Genomic DNA, 27671 nt, shown 5'->3' on the forward strand with positions numbered 1-27671 from the left:
AACATATATTTTTTAAACCCACATACATTCATCAATCCCAATCAAGTTCGGAAAAGTAGACCGTTAGAATATTGACAAGTATAAAATTGATTTTTCTAGAGCCGAGTTGCAAAAATACAGTTTTGGTGCTCTATGTTCTGCAATAAGGTCAAAATTTGTCAAAAATACAAGTTGAAAAGGTAATGTTGCTACACACTCTTCACTAAGTAAGGGCTACATTCTATTCGTCATCTACGCTTGTCACACAGTGAAACTCATTATGCCATGATATTTTTTATTCTTAACCGCTTAACCTAATTAACTACGCTCTTATGTGCACTGGGGCACTACGAGAGCGATTACAACTGATTGCTGCACGTACAGTTTTCACCATGAATATCAATTGGCATTTTTCGAAGGACTTCAGGACATTTCCCCGAATTCCATAACCCCGAATAGTCAATTACGCCGAATGATCCATTACCCCGAATGACCCATTACCCCGAATGATTTATCCGCAAGCCTATCTGAAGACCTGGTCTGGGTAACTAACGGTGCTCGAAGTTGATGGCCATATTTTCAACAAAGATTTTCCTTCTTTGCGCATTCTTCCTAACAATACTATTGAGGAACTTTTTGGCATTCCAACTGCTAATGTGATCATCAGATATGTATCCCTCTTTCAAGCATAGCCTATTCTTTCTAGTTATTCTTTCAAGGAATTTGTTGGCGTTTCAACTGGTGATACTTTTATCAGAGATTTTTCCTTCTTTTAATCATAGGCTATCTTTCAAGGTGTACTGTCATGTAGAATAGTGACATGACCACTAGTTTATTATTCTTATTATTCATTATTATTTTTCGATCATATGATCTGAAACCAATAGTTCAATAATGATATTTTCCTTCTTGTGGCTTTTGGTGGTTCTTTGATGTTCCAGGATTTGAATATACTCTCCTATAACTAATTCAGTTCTCTAAAAGGCAGAGTAATATATTATCAATCAAGCTAGTTCATTCCGGGGCATGGCTTTTCTTCATTTCAGCAAATAGAAAATAAATAATAGAGAATAAAATATTCGGGGTAATGGGTCGTTCGGGGTAATGTCATTCGGGGTAATGGAATTCGGGGAAATGTCATAGAGTTTTTCGAAGCTAGTCCATGACATTTACCTTAAATATTCAAAAAAGAGCGGTTTTCCGTGACTTTCTTGTAGAACTGGTCTAGCAGCTAAAATTTGTGGGTGGTTGAATTTTTATATGTCGAAATGACATTTTTGCATTACGTTGTGAAAACGTCAACTTCTTATTGAGCAATAGAGTGTTAAAATGGCCTACTTTTTTCATTAAAACAAAAGTGCTGAAAAGTACTACTTTTCGACACTTGTGCTGAAAAGTAGCTTTTTCGGCACTTTTGTCAACATCCTTTTTCATTCATTTTCGTGTGTGTAATCAATAGTAGAATGGACTGCATGTTAAATGAGGTTGATTGACCACGACTCGTGCTGAAAAAAATCATCATTTTGCTACTTGTTGCATAAATAACTATTTCAGTACTGATTCGTACGCTCATTGCGCTCGCATAATTTTTGCTCCTGTTTGACGTTTGTTCACTACTGGCATTCATTCTCCAAATATTGGTATTGATTGGCTTTTTGATTGGCATCGAGCGATTATGTTCTCATAACGATTGTTTTAATCGCAATTTGATCCAAGTGATACGTATATTTATCTCTGCTCACAATTTTAGTGGCTTGATCAGTAAACTATTGTTGTCACCTAAGGATGATTAGTTAATAAAATCATATCCATGCATATGCAAGGTACATACGCTTATAAATTTACACTTATCCGAAAAGGTAAACTGCAGAAGTGATTATGCAATATATCAATAAATAACAATAAATTTCATATTCTGGACATGAATTTTGAAAGATATTTCATATGTTTCGCTCAAAACTAAAATTCATAAATTTTCAAATAATCCGCAACCATGCGTCTCCATTACAACTTTTAACAAAAGAAAAAGTTATTTTTTTCGTTCTTTGCGCAGTTTTGCGTAACAAACAGTTACATGTATCTTCAAAAACTAGTAAAGAATTGGGGTTAGATGCAATACACATGATCGTTTCTAAATGTTTCATTAAATAGTGCTAAGATTGAAACCCAGCAGGTCATCACACCAGAGTCAAGCTCAGAGGCTCATGGCAGCGCAGCCACAACAAAGAAATAAAAGAAGGCGACCGAAATTTGAGCTGGCCACAAGTCAAGACGATGGCTGGTAATCGCTCAGGATGGAATATTTTCAGTTCAGCAATCTGGGTGCTCAGAACTGAAAGCAAGTAAAGCGTTGTCCAGTTAGAATCCGGACGCAAAGGATAATTTATTGTAACGCTCTAAATGATCACAATCATATTTTTTTTAAAGCAGTCTGATCATAAACAAGTCCTCTATTGATGGTGAAAATATCATCGATTAACTTGCTACGAGTGAAAAGTTATTTCAGATTGAAGACAAGCAAAGGAAAAAAATCTTGCACATATACGTTGAAAATTTTGCGTTCTCAGGTACGACAGTCGCGATAAATGTTAATATTTCCAAAACCATTATGTGTGATGTGCTCGGGTTACGTACAAAAGGCTGAATCACATAAGGCTGAATGATCAAAAGGCTGAAACACATAAGGCTGAATGATCAAAAGGCTGAAAGCATCAAAAGGCTGAAATATATCAAAAGGCTGAAAGGTATCAACATGTTGAAAAGTTTTGAAAGTTGTAGAGAATCGAATGAAATGACATTTTGGACATTTATGGCTAATCTATTGGTCTTTGATAAACATTTGACTCGACTTGAAAATGATCATAAGAAACAAAAGAATCTTTGCTCGAAAGTACATTTGGTCAAACGGTCATTTGGTCAAAACCCATTTTACGGAAGAAGTATATGACATTCAATCGATTTGACTATTCATCGAATGGATATCTGGTCACGTGAGCTAACTCTAACTGATGAAAAGACATTCAAGTGGAACATAATCTTATGGATTTTGGTATCATAATGTCTATGTTATTGTACTTTCTTCAGTATCATATCAGCCAATACCCCGCTAATACTAAACTATTTTAGCTCAAATTGACAAAGCATTTCGCCAACAATTTATTCCCACTCATTTGAAGTATTATGTGTGTCAACTCGGAAACTAGGTTGAATGAGTCTTAGATGTAAACAATTGTTCGGGTAATTTGGGTAATAAGCGGTAGTTGAGGCAAAAACTATTGTACCTAACTGTTGCTCAAAAATGTTTGAACTTTGTTCAGTTCTAAATTTATAACGCGTGCGAGCTCTAAATTGAACACTAGCGAAATCCGCGAAACTGAAATGGCAATACCTCCACCATGTTTCCACAGATTTCAAACATTTTGAGCTCATTAGATTTAGAAATTCTTCCGCTATTGGAACCATATCTGAGCGTACCAGTCCGGTCAACATGGGTTTTGGAAAATCCGGATTTCCAATCATATGATTTAATACAATACAGTAACGGAGTTATTGGCATGAATTATCGAAAATCATAAAATTGCCTAAACCATTGGCCATTCCTGATTAAGTTTCTCAAGGAACTCCGGTGAATTAACAGGTTTATTAGCATCACATATCGACAGAAACTATTTCCCCCAATGTTGTGCGCATAAGAATTCAGAACCGAATTGCAGCACTGCAGTGTGAACGCGTTCAATTTGCATTGAAGTTCATACTCGGCACACTGCGATCAAATATATTTGAACATGCAAATTTAACGCGGCATGAACTGGAAAGGACTGAACCCGTAGCATGCTGACTCACATGTTACCCTGGTATCTGTGATACTAAAATGGTCATATAATTGTGCCATTTCACCTTCAATCTTGGCAATCTTTTGGGCTAATTCAATCTCCTTTTATTGAAGAGTGAACCAGTCCGACCATCGTGTGTTTCGAAAAATCTTAATTCCTGGAGTTGTATTTCAATACCGAGACCACAATGTCGTTCCAAAGGATCTATGATGTATTTTCCTGTGACATAACATAATAACGTCCAAATGTAGATGCGGCACATGGTTTTAGTCCTAGAAAAGAAGACACATCGGATTTGATGATGAAGATAAGCGCATGTGAACTCAGAGTCGGATGGGAACCGAGCGGGCGCTCTTAGGCAGCAAAAGCTCTGACAGGCAAGTTCAATGCTTTGCGACCAAAAAATTTAAAGTGTTCAGTTCATTTTTGGCTCACGTTCTGTTCGAATACAATACTGCTTGAAAGAATAGCCTGTTTTATAAGAAGGAGAAACATGTGGTAAAAAGTAAGCAGCTTCAACACCTGAACTTAAATTTTGGTTCTTCCAACATTTTAAAAGAAGGAAAACCTTTGATAAAAAATAGATGCAGCTATAACATTCAAACACAGTAAGAACAGCCTATGTTCAAAAGAAGGGGAAATCTCCGATGAATCGTTTTTAAGGAATATGCGCACGCGGAAGCTCGCTGCATTTTACACATTGGTAAGAATGCCAACACTGAATTTATGCAAATACCTCAAAAGAACAACCTATTTTTAAAAGAAGGAAAAATCACTCACGGGAGAGTTATTAGTATGCAGATATTATCATCAAACCTTTCCGCTTGCTCGTTATACTGTACTTTTTGCGGCCACAATACTTACTCTTCCATCAGAGATTTTTCCCGCTTTTTTAGAAAGGCTGTTCTTTCGAGGTAAATGCATAGATCATAATTTAACCATTCAACTGGGCTGCCTAGTAAACCTCCTTTGCATAAAAATCATTTTAACCCATTCGTCTTAGTGGCATTCGAGGCCTGATATCCTTCGTCATAATGACACAGCACCAACGAGAACGACATTTCGGCAAATGCCACTCCGGAGTATAGTATTCCGGAACATATAATACCTTGTGTAATACCATCATTTAAATCATTAAACCCTCAGCTCAGATTCTATAGAGTTCATTATTATGCATATTTCAAGTTTTGAAATTTGCCGTGTTTTCAGCCTTTTGTTATTTCAGCCTTTTGTAATTTCAGCCTTTTGTTACATATCCATAGTTTCAGCCTTTTGTATTCAGCCTTATGTGCATTCAGCCTTTTGAAATTCAGCCTTATGTTACCATCCCGATGTGCTCAGATGTTGTTAACCATGCCATGAGGAAGTGTCCAAGGAAGATTGAAGTTTATGTTCATGGATATATTCAGCTTGGAATTACAAGATTTGCCAGGAGGTTCGAGCTCTGGACATCGTTTTCTCAAATCACGATTTTGACACCATATTTGTACAAAGATGATAACCTCAAGAATCGCGTGCTGTTTTATTTGAAATGCACACAAAGGATCTGTAGAGGTTTGAGCTACTTTGATGAGTTATCAGGACAGCCTGAGATATGCAGTGGTGTCATCACTGTGGGATAATGTTTATTAACGAAAAAACACTCAAATTTCGCTTCTTTGGAATTCACTGAATAGCCTTAATTTCGCAACAAGAGACATATTTGGCAAAGTTTCTTTGGAATCCTAATCAGACTGACAGAGGGTCTCAGGACACTACAGAGATGACCCGATTGTTAAACAAATGCGCCGAAGGGGTTGATGTTAACATTTACTACCATTGTGCAGATTTTTAAAGAAGCTGACACGGAAAAAATGAGAAAATGTATAAAAAAATAAACTAAATAATTTCAATGATATTTTTCCATGAAACTACAGTAAATTATCTTTGTTAAGCCCTCAATTAACCTTTTCTGTTTATTATTCCACCTCTGAGATATAAGTGATTATCTGCGTCCGGATTCTTACTGGACAATGCCTTAAGTATACTCTTAAACAAAAATACGAGTAACTTCCACGCATCGATCAAAAATACAAAGGATTTTCCATTCATATTATTTAAGTACATCCTAAAGCGAAACAACACAGGCCTGTGCTCAATTGACACATATTTGTGTACTACTGGATTATCCTCCAACCCTGTGTCAAATATAAATAGTTACTATTTTTGGCTCTGGCGCCAAAGTTCATAATTAATTTTCATTGAACTAAGCCATGCATTATCAAGAATCGATCAGTGCAAAAAAAAGTTGATTTTGTTCTCATGCCAGTGCTAGAGCCAGAAAAGTAACTGTGTACATTTGAAACAGCGGTGAGGCTGATCCAGTCCTACACAAAAATGTGTAACTTCTGTAACCATGTAGGTATCACTAGATCAGCACACTAACACGAAGCACGAATAACTAGAAAAAAATCTACGGCTGTGTTAGCGTGTAATGAATGTTCTAGATCCGATCGTTGTTGTCCTCCGCTCGATGCCATTCATTCAGTTCATTCAGCTGTTCTACATAGTTTTCGGTTGTTTCAATGATTTGATTCGTATTGCTACTAGCGACCATGCGTCCCCTTTCTTATTTAGCTGGACGTTATACGTGAACGTTATTGGTGGAAACGCTCAGTGATTATTGCCATTTGCCTATCATATGCTGCGGTTCATCAACGTCGCACCGATAAGCACCTCAGATGGATGGCTTACTAAATAATTTACTGATAAACTTTGTTGTTCCAGGTAGGTGTACTTTGTTATGGCACTTAAGTGATGTACCGCTATATTAAAATATGGCTCCCCAATATATACTATATTATTTTTTCCCAAGACACCAACCATTCATTCCAATCTAGTACTATACCCACCGATTTATGTCGTCACTTCTCTCTCAAATTATGCTTTAACATTCCCTCTCTCACGGCTCTCTCAGCATAACTATGAAACATAAAACACGCCACCTCCAGCCGTACCAGTATTGGTGCGACCCATACATCCCCCTGGTACAACACCACCAACGGCACGAAACTGAACGTAGTGGATGATAGGTAACAGAAAAAAACGCGCTTCCCAGCGACGATCGTTTACACGCGCGAATCAGTTACATTCGGACCGTTCCACTCGCAGCAAGTAAAAATTCACGAATAGGCCGTACCCATAGCTTTCACCATTCCAGATTCGCCCGTCATATGAGAAAAGTGTTTCTAGTTCCTGAAAAGTGATTGTGCGTGGTACTTACACTATACCGGGAAGTTCTCTAATCAACCGGAATCTAGGCACATATTTGTGTTATTGTGTGCACCAGGTTCAAGAATTGGCACAGTGGAAATAGCAAACGGCGGCCTTATTAGCCAGTCAGTGTCGCAGAAATTCTTATACGCGCATTCTTTGCGAGTGCGGTGTGTGGCAAGTTGTACATTAATCGCAATCACATATAGAGAGGCAAACAAGGTCAACAGGCGCTTGTGCGGTGTGGTACGATTTTTTTTTCGGTGTTTGTGATTTGTATAGTTGCTAATTTTGTGTGGCGTGCGAAGTGACTGCTTTTTATTGGACTTTTTAAGCACACGGAAAGGTACGTATCGGTCGGAGTGACTGTTTATAATTTTGTTTAGTGGTTGTAACTTTCGATAAGTAGAACAAGTGCAATGGAGTTCATGGCAACAAAGGAAAGTCGTTGGTTTGCTACGCTATCATGAGGAAGTATCACAATGGGTTTTGTGTAGTTTACGAGTGTGCAATCAATAACCCAATGTTCCCATCACAGGAGAGTGTGCGATGACTCGAGCGCGCAGAATGGTTCGGCAGTGATGCCAAGCCGTTGATTCATCTGGTTGCAGTGTTTTATCCGTTAACGTTTGTAATCATCGTTTCAGCTGTGTGCACTTGCATGTTTATTTCAAAATATGTTGTAATCATACAGAGCAACCCCCAGTCGCATTCCTAACGGTCACGTGTATCCTTTACACTGGCAACACTGCCATCGTCATACCTTGCCAACGGCCAAACACAATAGTGCATGCTGCAAAAGATAAATTCTCGTTTCGATGAAAATACTGATATCTACACAGAGCACCGAGCAAGTGATGGAAACTATATCGGCAGATGCTATCTTTCATCCAATATCTGCAGCTTGACTTCCGTTCATACAACGTTAGCAGTGACGGTGGCAGAGGGGCACTTTGGAAGATAGTTTAGTCTGGCTCTCCCGATGTTTCTGTTTACATATATGCAATCTAACATCATCGCTTACGGCTCACGTGTTTATCTTCATGTATATACGACAGCATGTAGGGCTCAGATGAAGCTCCGATGATCGTTTGTTTGAATGTTGCTAATGTCGACGCCGATGACGGTATAACTGGATCTTGGGTTGAATTGAAGCAGGGGGTGAAGGTGTGGCTAGTTGTTTACTACAAATTGCCATTAAAGTGTCTAATTTATTCATTTGAGTGTAGATTCCTTCCGCGTCAAGTTTGATTTTTGGTATGCTAATGTTGATTACAATACACGCCTCAACAGTTGGAGGACTGTTCGTTATGGCTGTGTATGTCAGACTCTAGTGGATTTATCTTAGTATTTCCCAAATATTTTTAACCGGTCTTCTCCAATAATCTCTACAAATCCTCGACCACAACAATGTCCGTTTGTTCTTATTACAAATGAAATATCCAAACCCGCAAGTTTTCTGTTACTTGTTTATTTTTCTGGAAAACCTGCATTGTTATTTACGGAAAATATTCTCTCCGCAACCAAAACAGTTGTGACTTGTGACTACAGTCATGCGAACTATAATTGGCACACAATTTTCTAGTTTCCAGTTAAGAAAAATAGGATTGTTTAAGATTATAACGGTTTTTATAAGGGGCTGTCTATTAATTACGCAAGGGAATTTCCACGATTTTCGACAAACGCTACCCCCCCTTGTAAGATTTTTTGTATGAAAACTCAAATATTTTTGTGTGAAACGTGAGATTTCTCAAACCCCCTCTCCCTCCATAAACCTTGACGTAATTAAAGACTGGACTCGAAAAAAATGAGACACAAAGAATAATGTATAACTTTTGACTGCGTGCACAAATATAGCTGATTTTTTGACCAGGAATAGTACATTATGTGTAGCTAATACCATAAAAATTTCATCAAAATCGGTTAAGTGTTGACGGAGATATTGTCGAAACGAGAGACTTACCATTTGAGAATCTTGGGCCAAACAAACACTTTAAAAAAATATCACATTTTTTAATTAAAACGGTAGAGCCAAAAATACTGAATCGATTTCAATGAAACTTTTTCTGTACAAAAAGTATGTATGTAGATGTATTGTGTCGAAATTTCATTCAATTTTATTTGACCTTTAAAAAGTTATAGCCATATATGTAGCACTATGTCACAATAAGCAGATGTGGTTTTTGATATAGAGATTTTCAAACTGCTCTAACTTTTAAAATGTTCAATCAAAATGGCTGAAATATTCACTGAGAACAGATTAACACAACGATTTTACACTGTCAAAGTTTCAAAAAAAATTGGGACAGTGTTGCCGATTCTACAGTCAAAATAATGCACACTGATTTTAAAATGTTAAAAAGTGCCCAAAATTTGAATCCCTTTTAAATCCGCCCTATGTTGCTTATCCTTTGACAGATACGCGTATTTCGACTACCACTTGTAATCTTAGGGCGGTACATAGGGCGGAATTAAAAGGTACGAAACTGATTCCACTCATTCGAAGAGGGTACTCTGCTTAGAGGGTTCGAAAAGTCGGTACAAGATTGAAAATCCCGTTTTTTTGTTTGAATTGTTAAAAAAAAGTACTGATTCGATTATAAAGAAATTTTCACCTCTTATTATGACTTACTTGAAGAACTTACAGTCAAATTTTCAGACGTTTTGATGAGCTAACAAGCAAGTTATAGCCTAAACAATTTTTATAATGGAAGCCCAAACTTTCCAAAATCACATTTTATTGTATCGACAATATTTGCGCCAATACTGAACCGATTTTGATGAAATTTTTTGGGCATTAACTACACATAACATGCTATTCCTGGTTAAAAAATCAGCTATTTTTGTGAACGCAATCAAAAGTTATACATTATCATTTTTTTTCGAGTCCAATCTATAATGGACAGCTCCTAAGATAGATTGCTAGAAATAAATATAAAGAAAGAGCCGATTTCCGTACAAAATAATTATGTCTGGGGATCAAAATCTCTGTTACTAGCGATTCGCATGTGATGGAAATTTTCGTTAAAGGTTCCATCTGAAATTTCTCCAGCCAGGAACTCCTGTTGGAGGAAAATCAGAAGGACATTGCCGGACCTTATTTTCTCAAAGAAATCCTATAGAAATTCCATGAAGAATGCCATAAACAAAAACTGCAGGAGAGATTTTTCAAAATACTCCCTAATGAAGCCTGGGAAGAGTTCCTGTAGAACTTCCGGATGCAGTTTCTGAAAGAATTCCAAAAGGACTTCCCGGAAGAGGTTCCTAAAGCAATCCATGAAGTAGTTCCTAAAAAAAAAATCAGAAGCAATTCCTGGCAGAAGCCCAGAAGATATTCCCGGAAGTAACCCTAGATGCAGTGTAGTTACTGAAAAAATCCCGGAGAAGTTTTTGGAGTAACACTGAAACAAGTTCTTGCAGGATTCCTGGAAGGAAGTTAGAAAGAATTTCTGAAGAAATCCCAGAAGGAACTCTGGGAGGATTCTTGCATGGAAGGAATCTCAGACGGAATTTTGAAAGGAGTTTCTGTAGGAATCTTAGACGGAATTTGTGAAGCAATCTCTGAGAGATCTCTTGGAAAAATTGCGGAAGAAATCCCGGGAAAAATTGCTGGAATTCCTTGGCATATTGTCCAGGAAGGTATCAGAAAAAAAAACTCCAAGAAAGAAGTTAAACAAATAAACTTCCGAATACATTTTAAAAGAATCTATTAGGAGAATATAATATGACACTCCAGAAGGATTCTCGCAACTTCTTGATACAGACTCCCGGCAGAAATACCTTAAAATCCCAGAAGAAATATCTGAAGGAATCATGATGGAGTACATGGAGAAACCTTTTTGGATTATTAGAAAGGATCCTAGAGTGAATTACTTAAGGAACCCCAAAACAATCTCAGATGGGTCTCTCTGTGGAATCACAGAAGGGAATCATAAGAGCGAATCCTGTGGAGAAACCACGGAAGAAATTCCCGGAGGAATCTCAGGAAAAAAAATGCTTGGATAATACTAGAAGGAATTGTTGGAGGAATTCTTCTTCTTCTTCTTCTTCTTGGCGTAACGTCTTCACTGGGTCAAAGCCTGCTTCTCAGCTTAGTGTTCTATGAGCACTTCCACAGTTATTAACTGAGAGCTTCCTCTGCCAATGACCATTTTGCATGTGTATATCGTGTGGCAGGCACGAAGATACTCTATGCCCAAGGAAGTCAAGGAAATTTCCTTTACGAAAAGATCCTGGACCGACCGGGAATCGAACCCGTCACCCTCAGCATGGTCATGCTGAATACCCGTGCGTTTACCGCCTCGGCTATATGGAGGAATCTCAGCGTTAATTTCGGTAGGAATTTAGAAACTACTTAAGTAGTCTCAGAAGGTCTTTCTTCAGAAATACTGGCAAGAGTTCTTGAAGGAATCCAGGACAGACCCTCTGCAGGAATCTCAGGAGACACTCCTGGAAGAATCCCAGATGCAACTTCTGAAGGAATCCTAAATAAACCAACGGAAGAATCTCATCAAGAACTCCCTGGGAATCCCACAAGAAACTCCAGGTTCTGGGTGTGATTGTCACTTTTAACCACCTGGTGTTAAGGCTTCAAGGTTTGGGCTTGCCACGATGGGAATATTTGAAAATTTGAATACCCTTATGCTGGGTCACCTCCATTTGGCAACACTTGAAATGATATAATATGTTACCATTTTAACCTTAGATAATGGACAAAGTCGGAATGTTCCAGAATACTAAAAAATCAGGTCTTCTTAAACTATGAACCGCGAATCTCTGGTGGTGGACCGCAGGCGGATTCAGGTAAATCGCGAAGATTCAGTTTATTTCGCAATAAATTTTGATTGTTTCTATGTTGGTCTATGCATAACTGTCCCATGTAAATAGAGATTCCCATATAACATGGGGCAATTGTGCATAGAACGGCAGTATAGTATTTATGTCAATTTTCTCTGTAGGTTTTTTAAAATACTTCTGATATTTTTTCAGTTTTAGAGTCTGTCTGCAGTAGCTTTGCGTGAAGTTTGAAATTATCTATGGAATTATCGGGTATTTTTGAAGTATGTTTAGGTTTTATCTATGGTGAGCTCATGGTGCAAACATTTCGGAATCAAAATTGGTAGGATTCCACAGGAGTTTCGTGGTTCGTTGCACCTGTCTTTCAATTTGAATTTCAAATCAGAATTTTTGCTTTGCCATGATTGCACATTCGAAAAATCATCTAAAATATCGGATATTTCGACAAAATGTCATGAGCTTCTGTACCTAATATTTTGCATTTTTTTTCAAACTCTTGGAATGTATTTTGTCTGTAAGAGTGGAAGATAAATGTTATTTGAACTTGAATCTAGCTCTGCATGAAAGTTTAGTTTAGTTTCCACTTGCTTTAAATAGTCTAAGTACCAAGGTTCCGAATATTAGCCTCACTCCACTCATATTCATTCCTCGAGGATCTTTTGTGATGCCAATCTAGAAAGTAGGCACCATCAAACGACGCGTCCCGAACGAACCACCCAGTCCCATCTCCAGATTATAAACACATTATAGACTCGCGGACAAGCTCGCGGAAACATGGTTGAGCAAAGCAAATTCAGTGTGTTTTGCCGTGAATTTAAAATGTACCGAGCGATTATGACGTTACACAATCCACTGTCGCTATTGAAATCATTACGGCATGCTCGTTTGGCTACACCGAACGGCGGCTTGCGGTGAAAATTACTATTCTGAGGGTCAATTTAAATACACAACGCCACTAAATTTGTGCAGACTGAGTAGTTTCGTTTCAATTCAACAGAATTATGCTTTCAATGTTACCATGTACTCGATTTCCATTAAAAAAAAGTTTCTGTTGGCAACCGGATTCGAACCAAAAACCTCGACATCGCAAGGCCCGCACGCTACCACTCGGCTATCGAACCGGTTGATGTGAGAAGAAACAAAACGCACACAAGAAGCGTTGGTGGGTCGAAGATCATGTTTTGCCATGGTAAATTTAAAAACATTTTTATGCTTGTTATTACTGCACGCCGCCTTTCAGTGTACACGAACGGATAGTCCGTTTGGCTAGAGTTGTCTTCGCCTCCGCGAGTCTATGGTATTTATAGTATCTGTACTCTAGATGCGATACGTCACTCCTTTGGCATCGAATACGAATGCATGAATTGTGATAGAGGGAGGGACTAATCGAAGTGATTGATTAATAATAAGCACAGAACTTTTGCACGAAAGGTATAAAGTTTTAGCTTAGCTTTGTTGTTAAGTTGGCACAGAAAATAATAAAGCTTATTCGGCAACAACACATCGGTTCAATACACGGCGACTGGAAGACGCTGCGGTGAAAAGGTCCTTTGTCGAGGAGCTGAAGAACCGTGCTGAGGATATTCCGGGCGTAGAAGCATAGAAGATCAATGGAGTGCCATCAAGAATGCCTTCATAGCCACCGGCAAGAATAATTTGGGTGAGCTATGCATCCAGAGAAAGCAGTGGATCACAGATGACACCTGGAGGAAGATAGAGGTGCGAAGAAACGCCAAAGTCGCGATAAAGCGAGCGAAAACACGATGAGCCAAAGCCGTAGTCTGTCAACGCTATTCGGCTCTCGAGAAGGAAGTGTAGCGGTCAAGTAGGCGAGACAAAAGCGCGTGGGTGGACTCTCTAGTCGACGAAGGCAAATACCGGCGACATTCGTCTCTACGATTTTCACGTCACCTTTGGGATGAATGCTACGATGCCCGTGAAAGACACATCTGTACAGCTATTGATCGACCCGAAGAACGGCTGAAACGCTGGAAACCTTTTCCAAGTGTCGGTCATGCAACCAACACCTCAGCATGATCCGCCATGGTTCGACGTATAACCCGTGTCAACACCGAAGCTCCATCGTTGCAGGAGATAGAAACAGCCATCCGTAGCATGAAATCAGACAGGGCCACGGGGGTAGATCCCATATCAGCCGAGTTGCTCAAAGCTGACCCCGTAGTATCTGCACTACTGCTGCATCAATTATTCTGCAGCATATGGGGAACCGCAACATTTCCCGTCGACTGGACATTAAGTAAAGGTGTCTAAAAAGGGTGACCTGACTATATGCGATAAATGGCGAGGTATCATATTGCTGTGCATCGTTTTCAAAGTCCTGTGAAGTGTGATTCTTAATCGGATACAAGAGAAGATTGACGCAACTGTCCGACAACAGCAAGCAGGATTCCATGCCGGACGATCCTGTGCGGACCATATTGTCACGTCCCGTATCATCTTGGATCAAATCAATGAATTCCAAGAATATCCCTACCTAGTGTTCATTGATTACGAAAACATATGGGGTGCCCTAAGTGTAGAATTAGCATAAGTTAAAATACACAGAAAAAAAATTTAAAAAAAATTTGGGGTGCCCTCAGCCGCAAGGGTATCCCTGAGAAAATCATCGGCCTCATTGAAGAACAGCACGGGGCGTTTGCGTACTGCACAACGGTATCTGGTCCGATCCCATCCGGGTCGTTGCTGGAGCGAGGCAAGGATGTATCACATCACCGCTACTTTTCCTTATCGTAATCGACGAGTTCCTAGGAGGTGCGATTGATCGTGAACCAAATCGTGGGTTTTTGTGGCAGCCCATCACCATGGAGCACCTAAATGACTTCGAACTGGTTGATTACGTTGCTCTGATATGCAGAGTAAGCTCGATGATCTTGCCGATCGCTCCTCGGCGGCAGGTCTTACCATTAACGACAACAAGAGTAAATCGTTGGATGTAATCACGGTCAATCCTTCCAGCACCACGGTAGCTGGGCAAACAGTAGAGAATGTTGAAAGCTTCCAATATCTTGGCAGCCAAATGGTGGCACCAAGATCAACATAGGTGGAAGGATCAACAAGGCGAGGGCTGCCTTTGCGAGTATAAGAAATGTATGGAAAAACAATCAGATTAGTCGACGCACCAAAATCCGAAGTTTCAACTCGAATGTAAAATCTGTGCTGCTGTACACAGTTAAACTTATTGTGTATCAGCGTAGAACACTCAACGGCTACAGGTCTTCATCAATAGATGCCTGAGGTATATAATTCGTGCATGGTGGCCTGACAAGAGGATCTCCGATGTGGAGCTCCTTCGTCGGTACCGTAATCCGGGGTATCATTGATCAGCGGGGTAACATTGATTGGCTTGACTGACCTCACGAATTGTTCAAACAAGCATTTTACATTGAATCAGTTTCTGCTATCAAATGGTATATCGTAATCTTCTATCATTTAGCTATTAAATGACATGCAATTCATGAAAATTGAATTTCATTAACATTGAAATAAATCGATTTTTCCATAACTGTGTTTCGTAACGCAATGAGATACATTGTCAAACATTTATGCTTGGCGTAAATACTAGAGACAATATGAGGTTCGAAATCACTGTATTAATTCGATATGATATCCTAGAGTTGGATTTAATAAACGACACTTTTATGAAAATACTCTTTTTCTATTAAATATACGGTTTATTAAAAGTCGGCTATCAATTCCTTAAGCCATTGCCTACCTTTAGGCGTTATTCACGGTTTGGAGGATTTTAATCCTACAATAACTCAAAAAGTACACAATTTGTAGGAATTTGGACAACATATTCGAATTCAGCTACCCCGAATTTAGTAAGTAAGGGTATTATCAACACAAATGAACATTGATCACTGACATGATCAATGTTACCCCAAATCAACAAAATCAAAAATTAGATTTAAAAACCTATTTTAACATGTTTTAAAGTTTTACAATACTTTTTCGAGTAGCTTAACACATACTCAGAGGGCCAGTACTTGTTTTAAAAATATAAAACATGTAACGTTTGCTTTAACAAGAGAATTATTCAAGAAAGATTGAAAATTCTGATCAATGTTACCCCGCATTACGGTATCATCAAAAGCCGATAGCGACAAAAAATCGGGAGCGAAATTGGAGGGCGGGAATGAAATCTGCAAAAATGAGGACAGCATAGGCAGACCCAGAGGCTCAGGCGGCGCATCCTCAACAAAGAAATTAGGGAAGTTGACAGAAATTTGACCAGGCCTTAGGCCAAGGCGATGACTGGCAATCGCCCAGACTGGAGATCTTTCAATTCGGCCCTCTGTACCACCATGGGTGCTCAAGACTGAAAGTCAGTAAGTTCGACAGCAATGAAGAATCGATTGTGCAATCATTCACGAATCGCGTCGTTGATCGACCGGGACCGTTTCGGCTATATGGGCTCTATCCATCTACGAGCTATCCGTGGAAGTTAAATGTTATTGAAGTTAATGCTTCGAGAACCTTCTCGAAGATATTCCACAGTTCGAGCTCCAGAAACAGCTTGCAATAAATCTCGATGATGAGTAATCTCAACAGAGTGTCATTCTTTTGTTGAACCACTTTAAGAGTATACCTTTTCTTGCCTTTTACCCTCACTTCTGTCGAACGGTTGTTCACACCTGACCCCACGGCTAACTAATTTCTAAGCTAATGCCACCAAGCATAGCACAGATTAGAGCGAGTTGATGGGTCGTGTGGTCAGACTTGCCAACCGTTTGACTGATGTAGAGGTACCCTTAAATGAATAACAAATTTGAGCCTGGAATGTTCTAGAAACATTTGGAATTTTCGTTGGATGGAACGGGGGAGGGGGAACGAGGAAAGGAGGTGGGTGTGAATAAAAAGAGGAAGAGGGGTAAGAAGAGGGGGGGGGGGGGGGGGGGTTAGTGGAAAGAGAATGTAAAGTGATGAAACATGGTTAGAGGAAGAGATGAAGCATGATCAACTGAATGGTTCTCGAAGCTTCTCGAACATTTTTGTTATGGTGTAATATGTAGTAACTATTTAACTCCTAGACGAGGGTTAAGATACATTTGAATGCATTTTGGTTCACGACCTCATGTTCATTTACGTATTACTGATAAGCGTCGTAAACGAAATTGCGATAAACCTTTTTTGAGCCACCCGAGCAATTTCATGATTATGACTCTATATTTTTGTCCAATTCACGGTATTCCCTGATTGTTGAAACCGTGAGAGTGTATGGATGCAAGGCGATAGAAAACTGTTTGTTTTCGTTTTCGCGATGATATTGGTGGTAGCAGCGGAACAGTCACTCTGATGATGTCAACAATAACAATAACATCAATAATCAATCCCGCTGCATTGGCGGCGGCGGAGCCGCCCGCCGCTCAACCGAGAACGCTGTCGATTGCGATAATGGCGCGCGAAGTCAGCGACGGATGCGGCGTGGAAAGGCAAAGTCGTGGCGAGATACGCGCGATGTCTAATCAGCAGCGACGACGTCGTCGTCGTCGTCGTCAGTACGTTACACACTGCTGCCTCGTCCTCGTCCTTCCGTTCCGTTCCATGTGGCCTGTCGCAGCGCAGCTGATTGAATCCCGCACCGCCAACAAAACCACCGAACGCGACCGCACAGGGCACAGTATAAAACGACGGCTCCTAGCTAGCGGTAGCTTTTAGTTCAGTTCCAGCTGGTCAGGCAGGCGATTGCAAGCTGCTTACAACCAACATACTTTCTTCTCACCACTTTGAGTTTGAGTGGATTCTGCTACAGTTGTTTTATTTGTTCCGATCTTTGTTTTGATTCGTTGATCCGGACGGTTGTTGTGAAAATTGAAGACGAAAAAACAATCGAACCAGCTTATAGTATAGTGTATTTGGAACGTGCGCACGCAGTGTGACTCTAGTTGGAGGAACTGAAACCGCGAGGAAGCATCATCGATCGATTGCGCGTCGTGATTAGAGGCGATTCGAGTGAGACTGGTGAGAGATGGGATTTCTTTGTTCTTCTCCGGTGGGGTTTGGAGTGATCTTTGAGATGGTTGATAATCAGTTGGGGTCAGTGCAGAATTGAGAACAACACATTTGATTGTGCTGTTGAATATAAGTGTTCGGAAGCAAACGTTGTGAATGCCACTGAAAGTAATGAAAATTGGCAGCAGTAACTGAACTAGTTTATGATATTTAGAAGATTGTTCATGAAAGATGGATGTGTTAAGTGACTCATTTCAAATCTATACAGAGCATTTGTTTTTGCCCTTCTTACATCCATAAGAAGGGCATACATATCGTTTAAAAAATCGACGATCGAATGGTTCGATCCGAGGCCGGGAGGGCCGAGTCTAATATACCAACCAACTTAGCTCGACGAATTGAGCAAATGTCTGTATGTGTGTATGTGTGTATGTATGTGCGTTACAAAAAAAAGTCGCTCCCGTTTCTCAGACGTCTGTCAACCGATTGGGGTTCTCTTGGCAGAAAATGAAAGCAACAACATCCTAGTACAACGCTATTGAATTTTATTTCGATTGGACATTTGGTTACCGAGATATTTTTCGAAGAGTACTTGGGAGTATCACAACTTAACAATTTAAATGATTGTTGACAAAGTGCATCATAATAAATTTCTCAGCCATCTACCAACCGGTTTGGGTTCTCTTAGCATCAAATGAAAGCTACTACATGCTAGTAGAACCATACTAAATTTTATCACGATTGGACATTTGGTTACTGAGGTATCTTTCGAAGATTACTTGGGAGTAACAACTCAACTTTGTGAGAGATTTTCGAAAAAGTGTATCTTAATGAATTTCTCAGTCTTCTATTGTCCGACTTAGGTTCTCTTAGCACCTAATCAAAGCTACTGCATTTTAGTAGAACCCTATTAAATTTGATCATGATTGGACATTTGGTTACTATGATATTTTTCGAAGAGTAATTGAGAGTAATATTACTTAACAATTTAAGATATTTTTGACAAAATGTATCGAAATAAATTTCTCAGTCATCTATCAAGCGATTTGGGTTCTTTTAGCATCAAATGAAAGCTACTGCATGCTAGTAGAACCCAATTAAGTTTTATCACAATTGGACATTTGGTTGCCAAGATATCTTTCGAAGAGTACTTGACAGTATCAAAACTTAATTTTTTGAGAGATTTTTGACCAAGTGCATCGTAATAAATTTCTCAGTCGTCTTTCAACCGATTTGAGATGTCTTAGTACCAAATGAAAGCTACAACATCCTCGAAGAAACCTATTAAATTTGATTACGATTGGACATTTGGTTACAGAGATAACTTTCTAAGAGTACTTGGGAGTTACAATTCAACCTTGTGAGAGATTTTTGACAAAGTGTTTCATAATAAATTTCTCAGCAATCTATCAACCAATTTGGGTTCTCTTAGCATCAAATGAAAGCTACTACATCCTAGTATAACCCTATTAAATTTGATCACGATTTTACATTGCGATTATCGAGATATTTTTTGACGAGTACTTGAGAGTAATACAACTTAACTTTTTGAGGGATTTTTGACCAAGTGTATCATATTAAACTTCTCAAACGTCTGTCAACCGATTTCAGTTATTTTACCACCAAATGAAAAAAAAAACAACCTCTTAGCGGATAGCTCTCGAATCTTATTTGGAAAGTGTTTATAAAACTCATTCATAGAATTTATTTCAATTTTTAATCAGGAATTGTATGAAAGGTTATGTCTAATTTTTAAATACAGTGGTTTTTCGATTTTATCACGGTCAAAAAAAATTTTGCCGTGAATTTAGCGAAACCGTGAATTTGGCGAAATGAAAAACAAATGAAAATTTTATGTTAAAAATCAATAAACTGCAAAATGTTTGAATTGTAATTCACAGCTTTAGTAATATGTCAATGAAAGTATTGTTTAGGCGCTGTCCATACACTACAGAGACCCATTTCGGGTCATATCCAACAACCATTTTCCTCTGTCGACTTTCGTTCTAACAAAATTTTGATTTTTTTTATGGACCTAAGACTTTGGCCAGATCTACCTCCCCCTTGAAGTCTACGAAGTTTACACTTAAAGGCGGCTTGCAGTTATGAGAAGCATAAAAATGTTTTTAAATTTACCATGGCAAAATATGACCATCGACTCACCAACGCTTCTTGTGTGCGTTTTGTTTCTTCTCACATCAACCGGTTCGATAGCCGAGTGGTAGCGCGAGCCTGGTGATGTCAAGGTTCTTGGTTCGAATCCGGTTGCCAACAGAAACTTTTTTAATTGAAAATAAAGTCCATGGTAAAATTGAAAACATAATTCTGTTGAATTGAAACGAAACTCAGTCTGCACAAATTTAGTGGCGTTGTGTATTTAAATTGACCCTCAGAATAGTAATTTTAACCGCAAGCCGCCGTTCAGTGTATGTACGGGCCAACAGTGATTAGGAGTCAAAACTTACAAGAACATTGTACCATTCTCACGCTTAGTATCATACAGGCGTAAATACAATGATCGTTTTCTTTTTATCGATTTTCTCTTTTGTTAATAACTTAGCCGGCAAATAATTTTCGGTTGATTTCGTTGTTCTAGAAGCTAGTACTAGTCGTCCATCACCGAAACATACCAAGATATCATTCGAATATTGAACGTATTTCTCGAAATAATCCGCAGAGAAAATCGATGAAGAAATATCAAGCATTGTAGATATGCCCGTAAGAAGTTTTTTTTGTAGTAGATAATTCAAAGTCTCTTTTATATATGAAGCTATAAGAAATAATCAGACAATTTACTAAATGGAACTGCATTTATTTCGATGAACGAGGTAATGCAAACTGAAGCAGTAATCATGAAAGTGAAGAAATAACAAATGGTAATCTTGTCAAGTTTGTTGTGACTTATTTTACAAAGTTTATTCGTCAAATCTTAAAAGTTTCCATAATCTAACTAATCGTTTCTGTATGAATTGCTTCCCTAACGGTTTTCATCAATTAGATATTGACAATATTTATTTATGAAATGGTTTAATGTGCAATGACCAAAAATCTCTATAATTTTGTTTTAGGGATATTGAGGAAAATAAAGTCATTGAAATAAAAATAAAATATTTTTAATTTGTGAAAATTCTTTACTCAGTTTTATATTTGCTCTGAGATTTAAAACCTCTATTCAAAGAAACCTATTTCCACTTTTTTCTCGTAGTAAAGGTCAAATATTCCAGACTCTGGAAAGCCCTAAAAGTAGTTTCACAATCAGGGCCTGTCTATAAACTACGTAGACTCTTAGGCGGAGCAGGGTTCCTGACCAAAGTCTACGCTTCATACACATTTCTATAATTTGGTATGGACAAAAGTCTACGAGGGGGTCTCAGATGGCCAAACATTAGTCTACGTAGTTTATGGACAACGCCTAACATTTATATGTTGATTTCGCGATGTTTTAGAAAAGGCGTGATAAAAACGAAACGAAAACCGTGATAAAATCGAGAGTGAATTTGGCGAGTAGTGAATAAAATGACTAGTGATAAAACCGAAACGCCACTGTATTTTGTTTTTTTTTCTGAATAGTTCTGAACAAACTATTTGAGCAAAGTTTTTTTTTGCTTTTCCTAATGTGTTTTTCTTAGATAAAAGCAAATTCTGCACTCTTAAGCAAAGATAAAGATGCATCATTTTGACCTCAGTTTTTTTTTCTTTCTATGGAATTGGCTCCATGTGTTGTTCTCCACAAGTTTTACAAAAAAAATCGTCTTAAAAATTCTCAATAAAATGTACTTTAGTCTAGTCTAGTCTAGTCTACACATACACAGCCATTCATTGAAAGAATCCTGGAAAATGATAGGATCGACTAGTCCTATCATTTTTCTTGTCATTATTAATGGTTGCAGTGCATCAGAGATGCATTACAAGCATTAAAGCGGCCAGGCCTACTGTGCAGCGTTGTTATTGTTATTGAAATCAGAAAACGGGGACATCTCGTACCAACCGTTCCTTGAAAAGTGATAATAATGTACCGCATCGTTGGGAGTGACAATGCTAAGAATATTAATGTCACTCCATGTCCTTTGGAATCCTGGGATGGGACAACGGTATTTACCCCGTATGCCCTGGCTCTCAAGCCTAGGCTTAAGCGCCTTTACCCGCTCTCTGAAACGAGATCAAAAGTTATGGTATCCAACCCTCCCCAAATAAACATTCACCTATAATACTTGGATGTTACTGATATGGGTATAAATAAAAATAAATCAGAAAGATCTCACCATATTGATTCTTATTGGAGCCCTGAGAGTTATTCTTTTATCACGGACAATCGGTGGATTTATCCTCGGCAATACGGCAAGTTTTTTTTAAGCTGCTTCAGATAGAATTAGCATCAGCAACACACTTTAGCAATTCCACCTTATTCAAACTCATTCAAAACATTTTTGTGGGTGGCAGATTCCTCTCATTAACCAAAAATGATCACTTTGAAGTCCCTATGCACTCAAACTCTCATTAGTATTCAGTTTATAGGGATCCAGTGAAACCAACATAAATTGCGATAGACCCATCTACACCACAAAATAATACACGGAGCAGGACCACTTTCTTACGTGGAAAAATATTAGCTCGGCATCAAACCGCAGCACCACCAGCCAAATAGTAAAGAAAAAAATCAATTCATACCAGTGCCGCATAAATGGAAAGAGAAACTTATTAATACTATTATAATTCAAAATCTTCTCAAAATCCACCCGGCAGAATCACTTCTTGGAGTAACAATTTTTTTCTTTTTCGGATGGCGTAGTACCTCTCTGACCGGCCGAATCAATAATAAACGCGGAAACCATAAAAAAGAGAACACATTTCCTTTTATGATTTTATCTGTAACATTTGATCTCACTTAAAAAAAACAAATCGGAATTATTACAGATTCCACTTGTATATCTTTTTCACTTCAAGTAATTTCAATTCTTCCGGATTTTCGCGAAAAATTCTGCTGTCACGAAAACGCGTTCACTCCCGAGCAAAGCTTACTACGATCCTCAGATTCAATTCTCAATAAAATGTACTTTAAATACTGAAACTATATCATAGGAGGAATTAAAAAAACTTATTTTTCACCAGAAACAAAACCAAAGGCAACTTAATCTCACGAAATAAAAAAAAATATTTTCAAAATTTTTATCAGGAATAGTTAATAGGAATGTTCCAACACTAAAAGCTCTAAAAAGTGCTTAAGCTGCGTGTTCTGAAGTTTAAACGGCAATTTTCATAAACTTTTCTTAAAAAAATATTAAAATTTACTCTTCCAAGATTTCGTTTTTATTTTGAAAATAGGTATCGCTTGATCCATTGATTGGAATTGAATTCCGAATTTCATTAATTGAACATAATTAGTGAAATTTTGTTTTTAAAAACTGTTACATAAATTCCTTATGGAAAGATTTTGGCTGAGCATATTAAAGAAACAACGCGGCTTCTTAGAGAGTTGAAAAAAAAAAACAAAAAACAAATCCGATAAACTATGATAAAACATTTATCACACCTTAGGGTAGACTTTTGAAGTAATTCATGAGGAGTTCGCCAAAGTTTTGTTGGAAGAAATGGGATGAAATAGGAGAACAACCCATTTTTTTAGTTTACCAGGAAAACATTTAAAAAGAATATCTCCGGTGAAATTTTCTAAGAATATTTTGTTATATATAATGAAAAATGTTCAAAGGGTTTTAATATCGTTTTGTTTGTTTTTTTTTTGTTCCAATGAGTTTCTTAAAATAAGTTTTGAAATTCTACCAGAAGTTTATTTATAATGTTTAGGGATGTATCAACCAATTCTCCTCCAAAAGTTCTGCCGAAGTCTTCTAAATTTTATCTTGAGATATATGTTTTTACATTTTTTTTTTTACTAAAACTTCTATGTCATACTTCAGCGAAGAGGCCAAACACTTCACATTTTGGCTTTTGTTCAAATTCTTACGTATTTTTTTAACATCAGCTCTAATTTCTTTTTGAGTTACCCTTTTTCTAATTTTTTTTTTAATTTCTGCTAAAAGTTTTAACTTTTGCTAAAAACTAAGGCAACGAAATATACTTTTTATTTTATAAAAAGAACATAAGGCTGTTACAAATATTTATTTCACTTTTTGTTCCACCACCCTTTGGCTGGTCGCTGGGGGGATAAAAATAATAAAGCATTTAAGGACAAACGTCTTGACATCCCTCTTCAACAGTGCATGAGAACTTCAGTCGCACAAATCTTAAGAAGCAAGCTTCAAACAACAATGCATTTTATTATTCTGTTCTTGCTCACTTGTAATAAGCTTAAAAGGAGAAACTCAGGTGCGCTGGTTTTGTTTACGAAGAGATTTGTGCCCTCAAAATCGTGAGTAGGCGCCGAAGTCGGCCATTGTGTCGGCCATTTTGGGATTCTAACAAGTCTGTCTTTAATCTGAAAAATATTAGGGACTCATCGGATTTGTTAATGACTTTTTAGCAAAACCCAAAATTTTGATAAATATTTTTTATCTGCCCCCTCAAAATGCAAAATTTAGTCAAAAATTTTTGAAGGGGGGGGGAGACAAATGAAAGTTAAAATTATATCAGCCTAAGCGAATTTTAACTACAGCTAATCCTTCACACCGGAAAATACTGGAAAGTTCTTATGTATACACTTTTCAGTATTCTCCGAAAAAAATAGTTTTAATAAAAATTATATAAAAATACATATGACAAATGAAAGGAAAGGAAATATAAAGAAAGAAAAGACTAACAAAACAAAGGAAAGTAAAGGAAAAGCAAGAAAAGGAAGGGAAGGGAAGGAAAGAAACAAATGCAATGTGACACAACACAATAGAATGGCATGAAATGGAATGAGATAGATTGGAATGGAATGAAATACAATATAATGGAACGGACTAGAATATAGTAGATTGGAATAGAATATAATCGAATGGAATAGAATGCAAAGGAATACAATCCATAAGAAAGGAAGAGGATGGAATGGATAGAAAAGGAAAGAAAATGAAAGGAAAGGTAATGAAAGGAAAGGAAAGGAAAGGAAAGGAAAGGAAAGGAAAGGAAAAGAAAGGAAAGGAAAGAAAAGAAAGGAAAGGAAAGGAAAGGAAAGGAAAGGAAAGGAAAGGAAAGAAAAGGAAAGGAAAGAAAAGGAAAGGAAAGGAAAGGAAAGGAAAGGAAAGGAAAGGAAAGGAAAGGAAAGGAAAGGAAAGGAAAGGAAAGGAAAGGAATGGAAAGGAAAGGAAAGGAAATGAAAGGAAAGGAAAGGAAAGGAAAGGAAAGGAAAGGAAAGGAAAGGAAAGGAAAGGAAAGGAAAGGAAAGGAAAGGAAAGGAAAGGAAAGGGAAGGAATGGAAAGAAGAAAGGGAAGGAAAAGAAAGGAAAGTACAGGAAAGGAAAGAAAAGGAAAGGAATGGAAAGGAATGGTAAGGAAAGGAAAGGATAGGAGAGGATACGAAAGGAAAGGAAAAGAAAGGAAAGAAAAGGAAAGGAATGGAAGGGAAAGTCGAATATTTAATGGAAGAATTGGAATAAATTTGGAAATTGGTTATATTGCAGTTTGCTAGAAATACATATGAAACGGATATTTTCAGAAAAGTTTTTCTAGGAATAATTGTTATATATCATCGACAATTTTCAAATAGATCCTAAAATATTTTTTTTAATTCTATTAGTAGTTTATTCAGAATTTTTCGAGATGCAAAACTTTCCTAAAAAATCGGCAAAATTATTGCAAAAGTTAACATTTAATATTTCTCTATAGACATGTTTTCAAAAACTCTTATATTTATGACGCGAATGACCCGCGAGGTTAAAGCGTCTTTAATTAAAAAAAAGAAAAAAAGAAACAAGACAAAATGAACGGGACTGGCAAAGTTTTCACTTTTTTAAAAATGTTCAACTAGCTGTAACTTTTCGAAAAGTGCATCAAATATTCTTAAATTTTTACTGTAAGCTATGAAAAACCAACCAACTTAAATTTTTTTTTATCTGTTATAACGGGTTTTTAGCCCTAGGCTAACTTATCTCGCGACTCACGCTTTACTTCCCTTCCGAAGGAAGAACTCACATTTTGTGAGTTTGTCGGGAGTGGGATTCGATCCCAGGTCCTCGACGTGATAGTCAAGTGTTCTAACCATCACACCAGATCCGCTCCACAACTTAAAATTCTTAATACGGAAGAAAATTATAACGATTAGATTATTTTTCTAATAAAACACCAAATCATCCAAAACATCAACATCGTTTCAAAATTCGAGATGCAAATTAGGGTATTGGTTCCCTTATTAAGCATGTGGCTCCCATTTTCATCCCACGAAAAACAAAGGATTGAAGCGCTGTTTGTTTTGTTTCTTATTTTTGTATTTTTTGTTAGAAGTGAGCACCCATGAAAACAAAAAGAACGGAGTCAATTGGTGCCGTAATCGCTTGTTTTCGAATAGGATGAAAATGGGAGCATGAGATTACTGATGGCACACATACCCTATAATTAACTTAATTTCCCTCAAATTGACTTTTATATAAATGTGTTTTGAAGGAAAGTAACAACATAGCCGCCCATTAATTGAAAAAGTAATGGGATGCATATTAAAAATTGACCAATTTACTAAAAAATCGTGAAAAAATAAAATCGCTTTTTCTCTTTTTCTCTTGTTAAAAATTTCAAGTATTGGCAATGGAAAATACAGAAAATATACACCTAAAAGGTATACAAGGAAAGGAAAGGAAAAAGGAAGAGATAGGAAAGGAAAGGATTATAAATGGAAAATGGAACAGAAAAAGGGAAAGGAAAATGAAAGAAAAGAAAAAAATGAAAATAGAGGAAAAAATGAACGGAAATTAATGTAAAATTAATGATTTAATAAAATTGGAATGGCATGCAATAAAATGAAATAGTATAAAATAACCTCCGGTGGGAGTGATTCCCATGCACCAAATACTTCAAATGTTTGATCTCAAAGCACTGATGAGTATAAATAAAAAAAAATAAACGAAGCGTATATTGAAGAAGTATTTTTTTGGCAGTAACATGTAGTTCACGCATTTCAGCTAATGTGCATTAAATACTCATCTCCAGTGCCACTTGACTCTTGCAAGCCAGTTCCACTACACTTTCTTTCACATCGTAAATCCGTTCCACTAAAAACCCTAATTAACGCTCAATAAAAACGAATCCCTAATGGACTTCTTTCTCGTCTGCTTTCCCTTCCACAGGAGAATCATGTAAACTGGATATCGTTCCACAAACAGTTTCAACCATTGAATTGTGAATAAACTTCCAGACAGCGAAGAACGATCTGTCAGTGATTGCGCATAAAACGGCCGGTTCTTTTTACTTGAGTGAAACCACAAAATCTTCCAAGACACAAGAAGTGTGAGTGTAGTGATCGACCAGTTTCGGGTGCTCATTTTTTTCGCTTTCCTGACAAAAAAAACAAGAACCAATTGCGGACGGAAAGTTTCGGGCATTTCGGCAAAATCGGAAGAACCCTACGGAAGCGTTTCTCGGAAAGCATTCCTTGTTCCTTTTTTACTGGATTTTCGTTTTATTGTAAGTGACTAGTGACCCAGAAAGCGACACCGACACCGACTCCGTAGGACTCGGTTTAATTGTTTCCCGTATCGTTAATTCCCCGAACCGGTCGTCGGTTGTATGGCCACCAAGATGAATCTGTCATTTGCTGGATGCGGATTTCTCGGAATCTACCACGTTGGAGTGGCCGTCTGTTTCAAAAAGTATGCACCCCATCTGCTGTTGCATCGGATTAGCGGAGCCTCGGCCGGCTCGCTGGCCGCCTGCTGTCTGCTGTGTGATATGCCCTTAGGTAAGTACCTTTCC

The 27671-nt window shown here is 37.8% G+C and overlaps 1 protein-coding gene across 10 annotated transcripts in view; it reads left to right on the forward strand.

Moving 5' to 3' along the window:
• Positions 1-6921: 6921 nt before the first annotated feature.
• The window catches only part of LOC109399662 (1-acylglycerol-3-phosphate O-acyltransferase Pnpla3), a 77101-nt gene continuing 56351 nt past the window's right edge, over positions 6922-27671 (forward strand). Inside the window, exons 1-2 of one of the 10 annotated variants that reach the window (XM_062855948.1) lie at positions 6922-7410; positions 27047-27657. In XM_062855948.1, coding sequence (XP_062711932.1) covers positions 27486-27657 — 172 coding nt within the window. In that variant the 5' untranslated portion in view covers positions 6922-7410; positions 27047-27485. Of the gene's footprint in view, positions 7411-17299; positions 17844-27046; positions 27658-27671 lie in introns of those variants that run through there. The other 9 variants (XM_062855952.1, XM_062855950.1, XM_062855951.1 and 6 more) reach the window with 9 other exon arrangements.

The sequence above is a fragment of the Aedes albopictus genome, chromosome 3 (genome assembly GCF_035046485.1).
Source record: "Aedes albopictus strain Foshan chromosome 3, AalbF5, whole genome shotgun sequence".
Classification (NCBI taxonomy): domain Eukaryota; kingdom Metazoa; phylum Arthropoda; class Insecta; order Diptera; family Culicidae; genus Aedes; species Aedes albopictus.